Here is a 17,954-nt window from a genome sequence, read left to right on the forward strand (position 1 = left end):
AGCTGTGACAAAGTGAGAGAGTGGCATGGACTATATACACTACCAAACATAAAATAGATAGCTAGTGGGAAGTGGCCGCATAGCACAGGGAGATCAGCTCGGTGGTTTGTGACCACCTAGAGGGGTGGGTTAGGGAGGGTGGGAGGGAGGGAGACGCAAGAGGGAAGAAATATGGGAACATATGTATATGTATAACTGATTCACTTTGTTATAAAGCAGAAACTAACACACCATTGTAAAGCAATTATAGTCCAATAAAGATGTAAAAAAAAATGACATGGTAATAATAAAGCTGTATATGATATTTCAAAAAAAAAAAACAAGAATGGTACGTAAAGAATACCTTAAAGAAAAGGGAGAAGGAGGAGGAAGAGAGGAAGACTTACTAGAGAAAACGAGGAGGGTTTTGGTGCAGCCTTGGGTGCACAGGAGATAGGAAGTCACGTCTGGGACATTTTACATCAGGTTTATCAGTGGTCTTTGTATCAATACTAACCCTCAAAATAGTTTGTAAATGACTTTGTAAATGTATATTTTCAGTAGCCCTGGAAACATTAGGTTTTTTAGTAGCTAAAAACAAATTTTCAGGAGGCAGGAAATTCTACCTCACCTCATTATTTTTTACAAATTTAGGTAAATGTAAATGCATATGTGTGTGTTTTAAATGAGGCTGTTGATATTTCTGCACAACCATAAATTAGTGGCATATCAAATTAAGGGAGACATATCACCTTGAGTGCAAACTTAACATTCCATAGGCAGGGAAGGGGAGCAGTTTCTATAGTGGATAAATACATCTTGGTGAAATACAAAGCATAAATCAATGGCAATTTGGAATCATAATTATGTATTTAACATGTCTTAAGTATTTTAAATGGTCTATCTTCTATACCCATGTTTAAAAAAATAACTTTAGGGACTTCCTTGGTGGTGCAATGGTTAAGAATCCACCTGTCAATGCAGGGGACACGGGTTCAATCCCTGGTCCGGTAAGATCCCACATGCCACGGAGGAACTAAGCCCGTGTGCCACAACTATTGAGCCTGCGCTCTAGAGCCCATGAGCCACAACTACTGAAGCCCGCCCTCTCTAGGGCCTGCATGCCACAGCTGCTGAGCCGGCGTGCTGCAACTACTGAAGCCCCTGTGCCTAGAGCCCGTGCTCCAGAACGAGAAGCCACCACAATGAGAAGCCCACGCACCGCAATGAAGACCCAATGCAGCCAAACTAAATAATAAATTTAAAAAATAACTTTATTAAAGCCTATTCTGCATATCATTTAATTCACCTTTTTCAAGTGTACAATTCAATGACATTTTTAAAAGTTTACCAAGTTGGGTAACCACCACCATAAATCAGTTTAAAAATATTTTTGGGAATTCCCTGGTGGTCCAGTGGTTAGGACTCTGTGCTTTCACTCCTGAGGGCCTGGGTTCAACCCCTGGTTTGGGAACTAAGATTCCACAAGCCATGTGGTGTGGCCAAAAAAAATTTTTTTTTCATCACTCTAACAGGATCCCTCATGGCACATTTACTCTTAATCCTGTTCTCCCGCTCCTTCCCCAGGCAACCATTAATCTACTCTTTGTCTCTATAGCTTTGCCTTCTCTGGATAGTTCCCATACATAGAATCATACAATATGAGGTCTCCTGTGTTTAACTTCTTTCACTGAGCATGCTCTTTGATGTTCATCCAAGCCATAACATGTATTTTGTTCCTTTTAATTGTTGAATTGTATTCCATTGTATGGACATACCAGATTTTATCTATCCATTCTCCAGTTGATGGACATTTAGGATGTTTCCAATTTGGTTTCCTTTTTGGCTATTATATTATGGAAAAATATTGCTAGGAACATTTGTGTGCAAGTTCTTATGTGGATATATATGTTTTCATAGCTCTTGGGAAGACACCAAAGAGTTCAATTGCTGGGTCATATGGTAAATATATTTCAACTTTTTGAGAAACTTCCAGTTTTCTGAAGTGACTGTACCATTTTTTATTCCCATCAGGAATGTCTAAGGCTTCCTGTTTTACCACAACCTTGCCAACATTTGTTTTTATCTGTCTTTTGTTTTGGTATTTGTTTTCTTTGGCCGACGCGCGGGCACGAGGGATCTTAGTTCCCCTACCAGGGATCAAACCCCGCCCCCTGCAGTGGAAGCGCAGAGTCTTAACCACTGGACCACCAGGGAAGTCCTTCTGTCTTTTTTTTTTTTTTAATGAATTTATTTATTTATTTATGGCTGTGTTGGGTCTTCGTTGCTGCGTGTCGGCTTTCTCTAGGTGCAGCGAGCAGGGGTTACTCTTCGTTGCGGTGCAAGGGCTTCTCATTGTGGTGGCTTCTCTTGTTGCAGCGCACGGGCTCTAGGCACAAGGGCTTCAGTAGTTGGGGCTTGCGGGCTCTAGAGCGCAGGCTCAGTAGTTGTGGCGCACGGGCTTAGTTGCTCCGTGGCATGTGGGATATTCCTGGACCAGGGATCGAACCAGTGTCCCCTGCAATGGCAGGCAGATTCTTTTTTTTTTTTTTTTTTTGCGGTTCGCGGGCCTCTCACTGTTGTGGCCTCTTGTGTTGCGAAGCACAGGCTCCAGATGCGCAGGCTCAGCAGCCATGGCTCACAGGCCCAGCCGCTACGCGGCATGTGGGATCCTCCCGGACCGGGGCACAAACCCATGTCCCCCGCATTGGCAGGCGGACTCTCAACCACTGCACCACCAGGGAAGTCTCTGTCTTTTTGATTATAGCCATTTTAGTGGGTGTGAAATGGTACCTCACTGTGGTTCTGATTTGCATGTCCCTAATCACGAATGATATTGAGCATCTTGTCATATGCTTATTAACAATTTTTGTATCTTCCTATGCAAAATGTCTATTCAAATCTTTTGCCCATAGTTTTATTGGATTGTTTGTTTTCTTAGTACTGAGCTGTAAGAGTTTGGCTATTCTCTTCTGGATATACACCATGCTGTTCTTTTTTTTTTTTAATTATTATTTTTTTCGGTGAGAATAACAACTTTTATTGGGAGTTGTGGGATCTGGGTGCCCTGTCAGATTATCAGAACAGTAACATGAGATAACTCTGCACACCCCCAGGACAGCTTGTCCCCACCCTCCACAGCAGTTGCAGGGTTAGCCCCCCACCCCTGGGCACTGCTGGGCCCTCCGCACCCCGTCCTGCAGCCCGTGGCCAGCTCCTGCCAGGCGCCCCACTGCCCACTGCGGCGGGGAGCCTGGGACACCCTGCCAGGCTGCGGGGGGCTCGTTTTATTTTTAAGTCAGTCAAGTTTGCAGCCTGGCTCAAGGCCAGCTCCCAGGGCCATCAGGCAGCTAAAACCCTGTCTGGCCAACCCAGCTCCAGACCCACATTTGTCCCCAGAGCCTCGGAGACCCTCTCCTGCACTGGATAAAAAGTGCAAACATGTGGCTCTATCTGCGTTTGTTAAATAATGGATAAAAACAGGCTCAGAGGCTGTGGCGCCCAGCCCAGACCTCGGTCCTTGCGGCGTCTGGAGTCATGGCCCCCGCAGGCAGAGCCCCCGTCTGAGGCCTAATCGCTGTGCGTGGGGCTGGACCCTCGAGGCCCACCCGGAGTCAGGCAGGAGAAATGCAGGCTGGGCTGTCCGACTGGTTCCAACTGCCAGCTTTACCAATGCAGCATTTATTTTTAAATTAAATTTAATTTAATTTAAAAACACGAAATGCGTCACCAGGTAGTGTTCTTGGCTGGGGCGCCAAAGCTGGGTGGCAGCAGCAGCCTCACATGAGGCCACTTAAGGCAGCTCCTGCAGGCGGCGGCCCGTCTGTCTGCCTGTCCTTTGTCACCGTCCCTAGGGCGGCCGCCGTGGAGACAGCTGGGCCAGCTGGGGCTGCAGTGGTGACGGCCACGGCCAGCACAGGAGAGACTGCCAGGGTGGCCAGGGAGGGGCCGGCGTTGCTCAGTACTGTGGTGGCCATCATGGCAGCCTCTGGAAGGACGGTCACGACTGGGGCAGAGGTCACTTCCACAGGTGCAAGGGAGGCCAGGTCTGGAGGCGTGCTAGTGGCGCACTCAACCCACTCTGCGGCCACACGGGCCCAGGGCCCTTCCCTGGACACCTTGCAGGCCACGTCTGTCCACAACACTCCCGCCCACATCTGGGGACTGACACGGGCGGCGGGGGGCGGCCTCCTGACCGGGACCCACACTAACAGCCTCCGAGGCAACAGCCGCCATCAGCTTGTCCTCACGGCTCTTGGAGGCCACCAGGGGCGCCTTCCTGGTAACACATGCATTCCAGGCACCCGGAGTGGCCGGGCCAAGGGTTCTCTCTGGGCCCTGGTTCAGGCCACCCTGGGCATCGCCATGACCTCTGTCCACTGGGGAGCTGCACCTGGGCCCTGACTCAGAGCAGCAGAAAGGCTGGAAGCCAGCGAACTTGGCCCAGCCTTTCTCCTCTGGAGCCAAGGCACTGGGGGAGCTGACCACCCACACACTGGAACCCACGCCCATCACCACTGCCGGGGCCGGGCCCGAGGCCATGGAATTCTCCGGCTCATCAAACACCGTCCACGGGGCACCTGCTTCTGAGCCACCCTCAACACGAGGACCTTCCTTCTGGGCGGCAGCCCAAGGGGCGCCCGCCCGCCCGAGCCGTGTCCCTGTCTGCTCTCGAGCTCTCCTCCCTGCCCTGGCCTCGGCGCTCTGGGCCATCCTTCCGGCAGCTCTCTGAAGCATGAGGGCCCCCGAACCTGGCTCTGGTCACTTGGGCCACACGGACGTCCTCCCAGAGGTCGTCGTCCTTGTCGAAGGGCTGGATGTGGTCACTGCAGGAGGCCTCAAACAGAGCGGCACCGGGGCTGTCGACGCTGAAGTTGATCTCCAAGATCCTGTCAAATGGGGCGTTGACGCTGTTGTCCTGCTCAGCAAACTCCTCGTTGCTGAAGCCAAACTGGTCCACGAAGGTGGCTGTCATCTGCTGGACCTGGTACCCGGAGAAAGCCTGCTGAAGGGCCAGCTCATTAGGGAAAATGCCCTCCACGTCCTCTTCCTCACTTGAGGGGTGAAGATGGTGGGTACTAACCAGGTCCACCGCGTTCCTGCGGTTGGCCTCCATCAGCGTCTCCTCCACAAAGCTCTCCCAGCGCCCACAGCAGTCCCAGGGGAGCCCTCGGATGACCTCGCTGAGCTGGGTCTGCATGGGGCCCCCCTCCAGGTTCTGCGCCACCGTGTTGGCGATCGGGTGAGGTGTCCCATGTTCCTGTGCCTCATGCCACCCGCTGCCTGTGTGTGGTCACTGGCTTCCCAGGCCTCCAGGATCCTCTGGACCAGGCAACACTTCTGGAACAGGTGGGCCGCCACCATCGTGCTCTCGGGGCGGCTGGCGGCAGGCTGGGGGGTCGCGGAGCAACTAAGCCCGTGCGGTGGCTTCTCATTGCGGTGGCTTCTGTTGTTGCGGATCACGGCCTCTAGGTGCAGGGGCTTCAGCAGTTGTGGCACATGGGCTCTAGAGAGCAGGCTCAGTAGTTGTGGTGCTCAGGCTTAGTTGCTCCGCGACATGTGGGATCTTCCCGGACCAGGGATCGAACCCGTGTCCCCTGCTTTGGCAGGCGATTCTCAACCACTGCACCACCAGGGAAGCCCCGAATGCATGCTTTAAAAGCCAGACATAACAAAGAATATATTCTGTCCCGTTCCATTCTCATAAAATTTAAAAATGGGCAAAATTAAATGATTGTGCATTATTCACAACAGCCAAAAGATGGAAACAACTGAAGTGTCCATCAACAGATGAATGGGGGACTTCCCTGGTGGGGCAGTGGTTAAGAATCCGCCTGCCAATGTAGGGGACACGGGTTCAAGCCCTGACCTGGGAAGATCCCACATGCCGCGGTGCAACTAAGCCCGTGCGCCGCAGCCTGCGTTCTAGAGCCCGCGAGCCACAGCTACTGAGCTCATGTGCTGCAACTACTGAAGGCTGTGCGCCTAGAGCCCGTGCACCGCAACGAAGAGTAGCCCCTGCTCGCTGCAACTAGAGAAAGCGTGTGCACAGCAATGAAGACCCAATGCAGCCAAAAAAAGAAGTACCTACAAATATTGTACATGAGATTCCTAGAATAGGCAAATTCATAGAGACAGAAAATGGATTAGAAGTTACCAGGGGGACTTCCCTGGTGGTGCACTGGTAAAGAATCTGCCTGCCAATGCAGGTGACACGGGTTCGAGCCCTGGTCCATGAAGATCTCACATGCCATGGAGCAACTAAGCCCGTGCGCCACAACTACTGAGCCTGCATGCCACAACTACTGAAGCCTGCACACCTAGAGCCCATGCTCCAGAACGAGAGAAGTCACCGCAATAAGAAGCCCGTGCAGTGCAATGAAGAGTAGCCCCCACTCACCGCAACTAGAGGAAGCCCGCGCACAGCAATGAAGACCCAACGCAGCCACAAATTAATTAATTAATTAAAAAAAAAAGTAACCAGGGGCTGCGGAGAGGTGGAAATGGGGCGTAATTGCTTAATGGTCATAGAGTTTCCATTTGGGGTGATAAAAATGTTTTGGAAATTATATGGCAGTGATGTTTGCACAACATTGTGAATGTAATTAATGGCACTGAATTGTACACTCAAAAATGGTTAAAATGACAAATTTCATGTTTATATATTTTAACACAATCTTAAAAAGTTAATAATGGAATATATTGAAAACCATTGCATTGTACACTTTAAATGGGTGAATTGTATGGTATGTGAATTATATCCCAATAAAGGTTTTTTGAAAACCTAAATGATTGTTTTTAGGATTCATATTTAGGTGGTAAAACAATAAAGAAAAAGCAAGTAAATGGTTACGATAAATATCAGGACAGTAGGACAGTGGTTACTTTGGGAGGGTTGAAGGAGTCTATGACCAGCAAGCAGTATTATGGGGGATTTCTGGGGTGAAGGCAATGTCCTTTTTCTTGAACTGGGTCGCTGTTGCAGGGGGGTTTCATTTTATAATAATCCATTGAAATATACATTTATGTTTAGTACATTTTAAATATGTGGATTATTTTTCACAGTGTTTTTTTTCTAAATTTAAAATTCAGCAAGGGGATTTCCCTGGCAGTCCAGCAGTTAAGACTCCATGCTTCCAATGCAGGGGACACGAGTCTGATCCCTGCTCAGGGATCCCGCATGCTGCGTGGCCAAAAAATAAAAATAAATTAAAAAGTTTAAAATAATAAAATTTAGCAAGAACAAAGTATTGGGGGATTGAGGTGGATGGTTCGTTGAGTAGATAAGAAGTGTTTGTTAACCAGTTGAGCAGAGCGGGTAAGAGAGTTCTATGCGGACAGAGCAGCATGGGAAAGTCCCTGAAGCACAAAAGAGTATGGTGAACCTGAGGAACAGAAAGCCCAATTCTGACAGGGCTTAGAGAACAAGAGGAAAGAGGTGTGTGTGACATGAAGTCCAGAGACTGGGCAGAGGCCAGATGGCAGAAGGCTGGGGCAGCCATATGGGGGTGTTTTAAACGTTGTCCTAAGGGACCAGTGGGATGTCACTGAGGGGTTTTAAAGCAGCAAAGTGACCTGCTCAAATCAGTCAGCAGGTCAATCTGCCTGGAGTGTAGGGCGTGGATTGGACAGGCTCTGGGGAAGGAGCCAGGAGACTAGTTGGGAAGCTGTTTCAATAATCCTGAGGGTTGATGGAAGCTTGGACTAGGGTAGAGGCAGTGAAGAGGTGAGAAATGCAGCATCCTTGTGCCCTGTGTACATTTAACATTTTTTTTTTTTTTTAAGATCAACAGGTTTATTGAAGTACAAGAGCAGAGACCCTCCTCTCCCCCTGAGGTCCTGGCAGTGTTGGCCTCAGGCTCTGAGCTTCCACGTGTCCTGCAGCTGGAGAGAGCGCTATCTCATTTTTGTATGTAGTTGAAAATACTTTAATGTTATATTGTATACCCTATTATATACTGTACATTACTATACACTGGCTTATACATACATACTTGCACATACATTTTGTTTACAGAGTTGTGCACACAAAACCATGGCTGCTGTATTTTTTTTTTTTTTAACTTTTGGCCCCACGGTGTGGCATGAGGGATCTTAGTTCCCCAACCAGGGATTCAACCTGTGCCCCCTGCAGTGGAAGTGCCAAGTCTTAACCACTGGACCGCCAGGGAAGTCCCATGACTGCTGTATTTTATGAGTGATTTAAGGGATTTCCAAAAGTTATGTTGACTATGTAACTTTTGCCTTATGTACTGACTTTAGAACCTAACCTTGGTATAAGGTGCAACTCCATTGTTGCTGGATGTAAGAGATATTTAGGAGATTGGGTGACTGATTGGAAGAGAAGGGAGAAGGAGAGGGACTAATTAAATGACACTCCCAGGTCTGTTGCCTAAATAACTGAGTAGATGGTGGTTCTGTTTATTGAGATGGGGTTCACAGGGGCAGGGATAGTTGGAGGGTAGAGATGATAAGCTCATGTCAAAAATGAAGAAAAAGGTTGACAGACTGACTAGTGAACACCCATATGCCCACCACCCAGATTCTACAGGTCACTTATTGCTACATCTTCTTTTTCACATCTCCCCATATATCCAGAGGAATTCATTTTTGAACAAGCTGAACCTGTGCTACCTAAGGGACTTCCAAGTGTCGTGTTTAGAAGGACATTCAAACAGCAGGCTACACATGCTGCCTCCTCTTTTTCACCTCCCATTCACAATCAATTCCCTAGAATTTGGCTTCTGACATCTTCCTCCTGAAGGTGCTTTTCACTGAGGACACTGACTACTGAGGACTCCAAAACTGAACACTCATCATCGTCCTGTAAAACTTGCTCCTCATTCTGCATATCCTTTACCCAAACCTCAAACTTGGGAGTCTTCCTAGACATCTCCTGGAGCAAACAGCTTCTGTCAATCCCATCTCCTAAATGTCTTTAAAAGATGTCCCTTCCCTTTTCATCCTCTCTACCATTAACAAAGTTCTGGATATCAGAGTTTCTCAGTTTTATTGATATTGAAGAATTACAATTTCAACCTCTGAACAGGTGCGGGTCTCTACCCTCTCTCCAGCTCATCTACTCCTACCCACTTGTCTGTCCATCTAATTTATCTTTTTTAAAAATAAACTTGTTCACATCACTTTTCTTTTACAACCCTTTATAGGTGCTTATCCCCAAGTTGGCGTGACTTCTATAGTGCTTCAAGATCTTCCAGAAAGCCTGAAATTTCCAACCTCATGCCTAGCTACTCCCCCACAGTATTTTTACTACTTAGTGGCTCTTCAAATATACCAACCACACTTCCTGCTTTATTTCCTCCTCCAGAAGACCTACCTGAAAGCCAGGCTAAGTGGCTCCCAAAGAATCCTGAGAATATCTATCATTAGATATTCAGGTCTCCATAGAGCTAAAAATCCTTGAGGACGATTTTTTAATATTCTTTATAGCCAGAATACTTAGCACTCTGTTTAACACAAACATACACTCTGTTTACTTTAGCTGAACTTTGCATACACCCAGTGCTTTGTTCATCCTCCCTTTCCCTTCCAGCAAAATCCTACTCAAGCTTGCATTCCTCCATAAAGCTTTCCCCGGCCCCTCCAAGTAGTTAGGGTCTCTGACTCCTTTATCTGAACTTAGTACATTTTACTTTACTTATTTTTTTCTTCCAGTTTTATTGAGATATAATTGACATACAACACTGTATTGAATTTAATATATTTTAAGTTTTTCTATACAACGAATTGCCATAAGTGTTAACAGGTTCACCATATGGTAACTAACAGCAATCCTATCCATGCTTCGGGGCTCTGTGGAAAGCCACCTCCTCCATTTAACAGTACCCCGATTCCTACAGATAATTACTTCTTTTAACTCTCAGTTCTTGATGCTTATATCTATTTAGCACTTGATATTCTTTCATGATAGCTGCTTACTATTGCTTTCCTGGTTTCCTTCCTCTCCTCCCCGGTAGACTGTCAACTCCTCGGGGCTGGGACTGTGGTCCAACTCGTCTCGGACTCCCTCTCCAGACTTGGCGGGGCGCTTTGCAAATGCAGTACGAAAGCATCTCCGGGAAGCTCCTGGAGGGACAGAGGCCGTTAGTGGTGCCTCTGCCGGCGGAGCTGCCCGCCCGTCCGTCCACCGGCCGGGGCTCCGCCCCGCGAGCTGGTTTGGACCAGTACACCGAGGGCGAACGGGCGCACGGGGTCGGGGAAGGAGTGCGCCCTGCCTCTGCCAGCCCGGTCTCTGACGCCCAGAGGTGATCAGAATGGGCCCAGGGCTTCCCTGGTGGCGCAGTGGTTGAGAATCCGCCTGCCGATGCAGGGGACACAGGTTCGTGCCCCGGTCCGGAAGGATCCCACATGCCGCGGAGCGGCTAGGCCCGTGAGCCATGGCCGCTGAGCCTGCGCGTCCGGAGCCTGTGCTCCGCAACGGGAGAGGCCACAACAGTGAGAGGCCCGCCTACCGAGAAAAAAAAAAAAAAAAAAAAAGAATGGGCCCAGACGTCCGCGCATAGAAGCTGACGCCCTACGAGAGCGCTACCCGAGCGCGAGCGCGCGGCCGGGGTCGAGCAGGCCCGCGCTGGCCGGGTTGCAGTCGCAAGGGCGGGGCACGGAGTGCCTCTCGCCCGCTCATTGGCCCTCGTGCTGACGGACAGGCGAAGGAGCTGCTAAGACGCTGATGGGTTAAAAACTGCTATGCGGGCAAAGTGTAAGTAAATAAATAAAAGGCGGTGGAGGAGCGGAGGGAATGGCGGGTGTCAGTTTTAGAGCTGCTGGGGCTTATCTAGTCCCCGGCTGGGGAAGGACGGCAGTCCCTGTTTCACCCTCTTCCTCCATAAGCTGGGCCGGGGACGTCCTGCTTTCTGGAAAGTTGTCCAGGCAGCAGAATCACAGAGGACGGGTCCCCATGGGACTAAGCCTTCATTCCAGTTCTTTCAGCTCCAGCCTGGAGGCTCCGGTTTCCTGTGGTCAACCTCGAAGGGCCGCAGGGTCCCGCCACCCTGTGGTCTAGCTCCGGTCTGAGTGCTACGGCGCCCTCCCCTCAGGCATTGGCACGACACTGTCCGAAGTGGCCTCCCAGGTTCCTGCCTGGCTGGCTGCCGACTAGACATCCTAAAAGGCAAATGTGAACACATATTCTGCTTGAAACCACCGGTGCCCTAGCGGGCAGATGTGCCAAGAGGCCCTTTAAGCCGGGCAGATGAGTCATTCGTGATGAGCTCCTGCTCATCTTTCCAGACTCATCTGGGAGGAACAACCACCGTCAGGTCCTTTCAGCCTTTGTGCTTCTGCATGAGTTGCCCCTTCGCCTGGTCCGTACCTGCCTCTTGTACCCTCTACTTCTCCTGGAGAAGCTCCGACCTCACCCCTGCAGAGGCCTTCCCTGGTGCACCCCTACTGCCCCCAGCCCTACTCCCAGCTCTGGCCCGGTTATCAAGTGCTCTGAGCATACTGGCACTCTGGCAGCCCTGTACCACAACACTAATCACACCTGCTAGGTTCCTGGAATGTGAGCAACCTGAAGGAAGGAACTGTATGTTTTCCGAATGTGTATCCTGCAGTCTAGCACAGTGCACATCGACAGTTCAATCAATGTATACTGAATGAATAAACACATGGACTCCAAGGATCAGAAGTGAAGATTAAAAAATGTCAGGCAGGACTGTGCATTTCGGGGGCTCACCAAAGACATGAATCATATCTTTTTCACTTCTGAATCCTGATAGCCAGCTAACAAAGTGACATTCCTTTTAAATGTGTGAATAAATTCAAGATGACAAATACTGAAGTTAAACCATTTAGTTTTGGTCCCAACAAAGCCTGTGGAAAGACTTCAGCTCAGTTAGTGGGGGTGGGGCAGTGGGCCTCAGGGGCCAGACACTGAAGAAAATCGGGCAGGCTTAGGAGGGTGTGTTTGTGTGAGACAACAGACACAATGAGGCCAAATCCAAGAGGTGTTTACTGTAATGAGTATTCCAGGAGGGTGGGATGGGGTCCCCCAATCTGATCCTCCAAGGCTCTGGGGTGACTCACTCTTCCTTGGGCTCAGGGGTGGGGCTGATATTTGTTCCCCAAGTTGGGCCCTGCTCCCTCTGGTCCTTGGCATCCCTAATGTCTCCAGCCACTAGAGCCACATTCCTCAGATAATTAGTGTTGAAGCAGTTGATCTGTTCATCCCCAGGACTCAGTTTACAGCAGAAGGCAGAGTCTCGCCAGAAGTTACGTCGGGGACCACACAGGTCATCAATAAAGGATGATTTCTGATGAAGGAGTAAAGCGGACATGATAGGGGAGGAAGGTTGTCAGAGGTCAGGCCTGGTTACTTGGATGTCCAAAGTCCCCCTTCCCTCAGTTTCTACTGCTCTCTCCCTAGATCCCTTCTGGGGCTCAGAGAGAGTACAAGGCTGCCTTCCACAGCTAGACTCCGTGTGATGGACAGATGTGAACATCTGGAAATGCCAGAAGCTAGAGGCCCAGAGAAGGCATAATAGGCACTTAGAGATGGGGAGCAGGTCAGGTCAGGAGTGAAGACTCCTGGAACGAAGAAAAAAGATCTCCCCAGTAGTCCTCATTATTTCTATGGGCTGGTTTGAGGTACTAAAAGAAGGGGTATCCTGCAGTTCCAGCCCTCTCTCTCCCCTCCTCTGCGTTCCTCTGGAGACTATGACCCCCTGCCCTCACACTCACCTCCTCCTCAGCACAGCAGGCCTGCTCTGGAAACGGCAGGTCACAGCAGCGGGCAGTCACGTTCTGGATCAGCCCAGGAATCTGCTTACTATGTTGGTGGGAAACAGGTAGGGGTCAGGGTCTTTGGGTGTCTCCAGGCATCAAAATGGTGCTTGCAGACCATGATTTTGCTCTTCCCAAGAGTGCCCCAGAGGGTGCCCCAAAAGGGAGGTTTTGGAGAAGGGAAAAGAGTTGGGGAAGAACCGGGCAAGACTCACTGCTTGGTGAAAACTCTTTGATTTCCACAGAGATGACTCATGAAGTTGGGGGTGATTCGGCTGAGGTCCAGGGTCAAGATGTCCCGGTCATAGTTGGGATAGGGAGCCTGCCGGGCAAAGCACTCATCTCGGGCAGGGCTAGGAGGGTAGTGGCAACACGAGTAGTGGTGGGTATTTGTAGCCTTTTCCTGATCACAGTAGCCATCAAGGGTATCCTTCCACTGTGGGCCAGAGAAAGGAAAATCAGAAGCCTGGACACTTGGCCCTCCTGACCCACTGCTTCCCTCACTGCCCTACGCTATGAGATGAGGGACTTTCAGCCCCAGGTGCCAAAAGGGAAGGGCAAAGAACCAGAGGGCAAGGAGGCAGCTGTGGATGTATGGGATTGGGAAGGTGGAAGGGTAGAACAACAGATGAGGTTCGGAGCTGGCCACAGGAGATGTGCTGGAACGGTAGACACAGAGGGTCAGGTGAGGCCAGAGCTGGACAGATAGATGGCAGACAGGTACATGTGTAGGGTATTGGGTGGACGAGGCCAGGAGTGCAGGATGAAAGTGCACGATGAACAAACTCAGACAAAGAACACAGTGGATGCACGGACATTCACAAGCAGATGAATGGGCAGACATGCTCACAGCGGGTAGGTACATGGATGATAAATAGGCTGGTGGGATCAGAGGTCAGAGACAGGAGGGCAGGCAGACAGGCTCTCAGAATGCTGGGATGCCCACTTACAGCCTTCCATGTACAGGTGTGGTTGTTCCCCTGCCGGCAGCAGTGCTGGAACTCCCCCTCCAGCTGGGTCAGAGCCTGCAGCTGCCTTTGGATGGGGTCAGTAGCTGGGAGGTTGCGTGGCACAGAGGAGAAGCGTCTTAGGTGGCAGATGTTCTTGATATTGTCCAGTGTGGGTAGCCCAGGGGGAAAAGGCAGCTCAGGACCCGAGGAAATACCAGGCTGGTGGCTGGGGCAGGCCTGGAGCTGGTAGTGTGGCCGGGGAGCTTCATCTTGGAAGCAGGAGAATCGAGCCTCCCCTTGACGTTTGCAGCACCAATGGGGTCGGGTCTTAACAGAAAATTCAGCCTCACAGAACCAGGTCATTGCGTCCTCCCACTAGAGCAAGAGGAGTAGATCAGCCTGGTAGCCCACTCTCCACATACCTGTTTTCCTCCCAGGCTCCAAAAAGGACCCTGGGTATGCAGATAATAAAGAGGCAGAGGCTGTCCTCTGCTCTTCTGGCACAATGAGGAGGCCCAAGGTAGGGCCAATGAAAGGGACCTGAGGTTCCTGCATACCCAGGCCTAGGCCTCTAGTCCTTGAAACACACACATACTGTCTGGGGGTTAAAGGACATCCCCAGGATCAAGAGCCCAACCCTTACCGTGACTTTTGCACAGTCCAAGCGGTTTGTGTAGCTGTGACAGCGGCAGCAGCGGGAATATCCAGTCTCCAGCAAATTGAGGGTCTCACCCTGACGAACAAGGTGGGAAAAGCCAGTCTGTGGCAGGTTCCAAGGGCCGTACACCACATGCTGACGATTAGGAAGGCAGATCTGGTCCAGATTGTCCGGAGAAGGCCGCCCAGGGGGGAAGCCATCCAGCCGGTGGCCCCAGCCACCTTGGTGTCCACCCTGTTGGCAGTGCTGGGCTGGATTCGAAGACTCAGGCTCTGGGGGGCTGTAGTCCATGAAGGGAGCCAGCTTTTCTAGAATGGGGAGAACAGAGTGGGAAGGGGGAACATGCAGAGGGATAGAGAAAGGCTGGATTGAGCTGGGAGGATTGAAAGAAGTTGGGGTTGAGGAGAAAGTGTTGGGAGGATATAGAGGAAAAGGGGACAAATGAATTCGTGGCTCTTAACTTCAGAATGACTGACCAAAAGGAAGAGACCTGAGTCATGAAAGGTGTCACCCTTATAGCTCCCTGACCCCGAATCACGCCTGCTCCCTTTGCTGCTTCCCAAGGCTCAGAATACCTGCTCCCCCACCGCACTACCCCGACCAGGGTCTGAGCATTAAAGCTGGGGGATGGACACACTAAAGCTGTCACTCACTCTCTCTCTGTTTAGATTGGAAGGTCATCTCCTCTTGATAAAGGAAAGATGGGTCTACTCGGGTAGAAGGAGATGCGTAAAACAACATTCATGTTGGGACGGGCATCTCTAGAAGACAGGCCAGTTCCCATTCATAAAAAGTAACTCAATAGAGGGACTTTCCTGGTGGTCCAGTGGTAAAGAATCCGCCTTCCAATGCAGGGGACGCGGGTTCGATCCCCGGTCAGGGAACTAAGATCCCACATGCCACACGGCAACTAAACCTGCATGCCACAACTACTGAGCTCGCACGCCTCAACTAGAGAGCCCACGCATTCTGGAACCTGCGCACCACAACTACAGAGCCCATGTGCCCTGGAGCCTATGCGCCACAACTAGAAAAGAGAAAAAAACCCGCACGCCACAACTAGAGAGAAACCTGCATCCTGCAACGAAAGATCCCGCATGCCTCAACAGAGATCCTGCGTGCCGCGACAAAGACCCAACGCAGCCCAAAATCAATCAATAAATAAAATTTAAAAAAAAAAGAAATAGCATATGCTTTAAAAAAAAAAGTAACTCAATAGAGAAGTGAAAATAAATGCTACTTTTGTGTCACGTAATCTTATAATTTTATAAAATAGGTATTATTTCCCCAATTTTACAAATAAACTAAGGCTTAGAGAGGTAACTTACCCAAGGTTATTACACAGCTAGTAAGTGGCAGAAGCCCCAAAGCCCATGCTGTCAGCCACGGGTAGGCAGGGGGGTAAAGAGGGGAAGGAGTCACTTACCTTCCTTCTGTTCAATAGGGACCTGGGGAGGGGACAGCTCTTCTTGTAGGGGGACGGCCTCTTGAGGGAGAGGCGGATCCTCTGCAAGATAGGGGTGAGGACACAAAAGAGCAAGGCTCAGGCTGATGTCAGCAAGATGTAGTGGGTGGAAGTGAGGGAAAGGGTAAGCACTCACCTTTCTTTTCCACAGGGAGTTGGGGAGGGGGCAGCTCCTCTTGGACAGGGATGGCTTTCTGAGATGGAGATGGCTGTACTACAGAAAGCGGAGTGTGTTAAGTAGCCCACTCCTTCTTCCCCTCCCATTCTGAAGATCAGGAAGTAAGTCAGACTAGAAACCTAGAGGTGCAACTGAGACTTACCTTCACTCTGTCCTTCAAAGTGAGGGCTATGCTGAGAGGTGTCGGGGTGATCCATGGGGAGAGCTCTGGTCAGAGGTGGGGAAGGGGGTGCAGCATAGCCAACTACTGGCAAGAAGGGAGATGGTCAGAGCCTACATTTCCTCCTGGAACCCCAATCCCATGCCACTCCCCCAAACTCTTACCTTCTTGAAGGGGGTGGGTGAGGTGCACTGGCCCCAGCTCCCTCTGCCCTGAAGCCTTGATGCCTGGAAGAGGAAGGGTAAGTCAGGGGTGGTTTTGAGGGGCCCTTTCCTGGCCCTGAGCATGGGAAGGGGAGGCAGTAGAGGTTAAGAGCTTAGAAAAGATGACCAAGACACCAGAAGCCTCTCTGTACTGCTCCTGCCCCATGTCCCCTAAGCCACCCCCCAAACACACCTGGTCAAGGCCGATTGGGTGTGATAATCTGACAGCCTCACCTCTACCATGCTCAAAGCCTTGGGTCTCCCAAGTCCAGGCCTAAAGGGAGTGTGACACATGGGGCTGGGGAGGAAGGCCTTAATCTTGTGTCAGTGCCTTTCCCTTACAGCTTCTGGGCTCTCTCCACAGTCCAGACCTTGAACTGGCTGGAGCCTCACCTGCCCATCTCCTCCACCCTCCTGCCTACCACAGGCCCTTTAAACATCTTTGGGCCTTCTGGTAAGGAGCCCACGCAGAAGTTGAAGTGCCTCCCCTTCAGCTAGTCTCAGATCCCCCTTAGTTCAGGTCTCAATTTAGGACCTGGGAAACTGGGATGGTTCAGGACTCCTGAGGCAATATGGAGAGCCCACGCATTCTGGAACCTGCACACCACAACTACAGAGCCCATGTGCCCTGGAGCCTATGCGCCACAACTAGAAAAGAGAAAGGCATGTAAGAGAAAGCCACAGGGAAAGTAATCACCTGTAGCTGATCTGCAGTCACAAAAGACCAGGACCTGGGAAGGACAAGACAGGGCCTTCCAGATAGATTAGATCTATGACACACATGCAATAGTTTCCCACAGTAACGTTTTGTTTGGCATCCAAGCAGATAACGTGTGTGTGAGCTAGAGAGTGGCTGTGCCTGGTGCCCTGTAGATGGATGATGCCCTCTCTTCTCCTAACCAGGTAGGGAGCCAGTCAAGGCTCTCTGGGTCAGCAGACTGGTTTTGAGCAGCCTGGGAGCTCCTCTTCTTCTCACTTCTGGCTAATAGGTGCCACATATACATCAGGCCCCTCACTCTGTGAATCCATCCACCCCCGCAGTTGTCCGTTTGACTCCAATATGTGTTTCTTGGCAGCAATCTCTAGGAACTCCTTTCTTTCTGTACCCCTGCTCCCCTCCCTGGTTAAAGGCTCCAGTGCCTAGGCTCACCACAGGCCTGCTCAGAAAAAGGCAGCCAAATGGGGCATCCTTTTGCTGGTGATGAGCCATCTGGGATGGCCGGACCCAGGCCCCAGGCCCATGCTGGCCAGGCCCCCTTTCCAAGTGCTGGCTCTGACCCCAACTCACCTCCCTTAGAGGCTACAGAAGCAACAGCTAAACAGGCCAAGACCAAGGCTGCTCTGGACGTGGTCCCCATCCTGGGGCAAGGACTGGTCAGCGGCCACCCAAGTAGGTCCTCTCAGGCAGATCTGATTTGAAGAGCCGGGCTTCTGGAAACCTGCTTCTCCAGTTGCTGTTACTGCTGTTGTGAACTTCAGGGCTGGTTCCTTCTCCTCTTTATAGTCTATCTGGGGATAGCTACCGCCCTCCTCAGCATCCGGCCGTGACTCAGTCCCAGCTGCTCCTCCTCTGGCAGACACTCCTCCCACACACCCTGAAGGCTCCTGACAGGATTGAGAACA

The 17,954-nt window shown here is 50.7% G+C and overlaps 1 protein-coding gene and 1 pseudogene across 3 annotated transcripts; both read right to left on the reverse strand.

Moving 5' to 3' along the window:
* Nucleotides 1-2,774: 2,774 nt before the first annotated feature.
* Nucleotides 2,775-5,505, reverse strand: LOC114897783 (annotated as a pseudogene).
* A 6,112-nt stretch (nucleotides 5,506-11,617) lies between these two features.
* On the reverse strand, nucleotides 11,618-17,723 carry ECM1 (extracellular matrix protein 1). 3 transcript variants are annotated; one of them, XM_029229186.1, is made up of 10 exons: nucleotides 17,620-17,723; nucleotides 16,293-16,355; nucleotides 16,111-16,212; nucleotides 15,927-16,004; nucleotides 15,752-15,832; nucleotides 14,311-14,633; nucleotides 13,668-14,042; nucleotides 12,933-13,153; nucleotides 12,676-12,763; nucleotides 11,618-12,248 (listed from the first exon to the last, which is right to left on the reverse strand). In XM_029229186.1, exons 1-10 carry the CDS (start codon nucleotides 17,687-17,689, stop codon nucleotides 12,018-12,020), a joined length of 1,632 nt encoding a protein of 543 aa, XP_029085019.1. In that variant the 5' UTR covers nucleotides 17,690-17,723; the 3' UTR covers nucleotides 11,618-12,017. The 3 variants fall into 3 exon arrangements, with proteins under 3 accessions (XP_029085019.1, XP_029085020.1, XP_029085018.1); XM_029229187.1 differs by having other exon boundaries at nucleotides 11,792-12,248; nucleotides 13,668-13,994; nucleotides 16,111-16,215; XM_029229185.1 differs by having other exon boundaries at nucleotides 11,792-12,248; nucleotides 16,111-16,215.
* Between the last annotated feature and the right edge of the window lie 231 nt (nucleotides 17,724-17,954).

This window comes from Monodon monoceros, unplaced genomic scaffold (genome assembly GCF_005190385.1).
Source record: "Monodon monoceros isolate NGI ecotype Baffin Bay Population unplaced genomic scaffold, NGI_Narwhal_1 Super_Scaffold_18, whole genome shotgun sequence".
In the NCBI taxonomy this organism is placed as follows: domain Eukaryota; kingdom Metazoa; phylum Chordata; class Mammalia; order Artiodactyla; family Monodontidae; genus Monodon; species Monodon monoceros.

Coding starts and splice junctions, on each gene's coding strand:
- ECM1 (XM_029229185.1), bottom strand. CDS start 17,689: ATGGGGACCACGTCCAGAGCAGCCTTGGTCTTGGCCTGTTTAGCTGTT. Junction 14,043..14,310: donor TGGACTGTGCAAAAGTCACG/GTAAGGGTTGGG, acceptor CTCTTGCTCTAG/TGGGAGGACGCAATGACCTG. Junction 13,154..13,667: donor ACACCTGTACATGGAAGGCT/GTAAGTGGGCAT, acceptor TCTGGCCCACAG/TGGAAGGATACCCTTGATGG.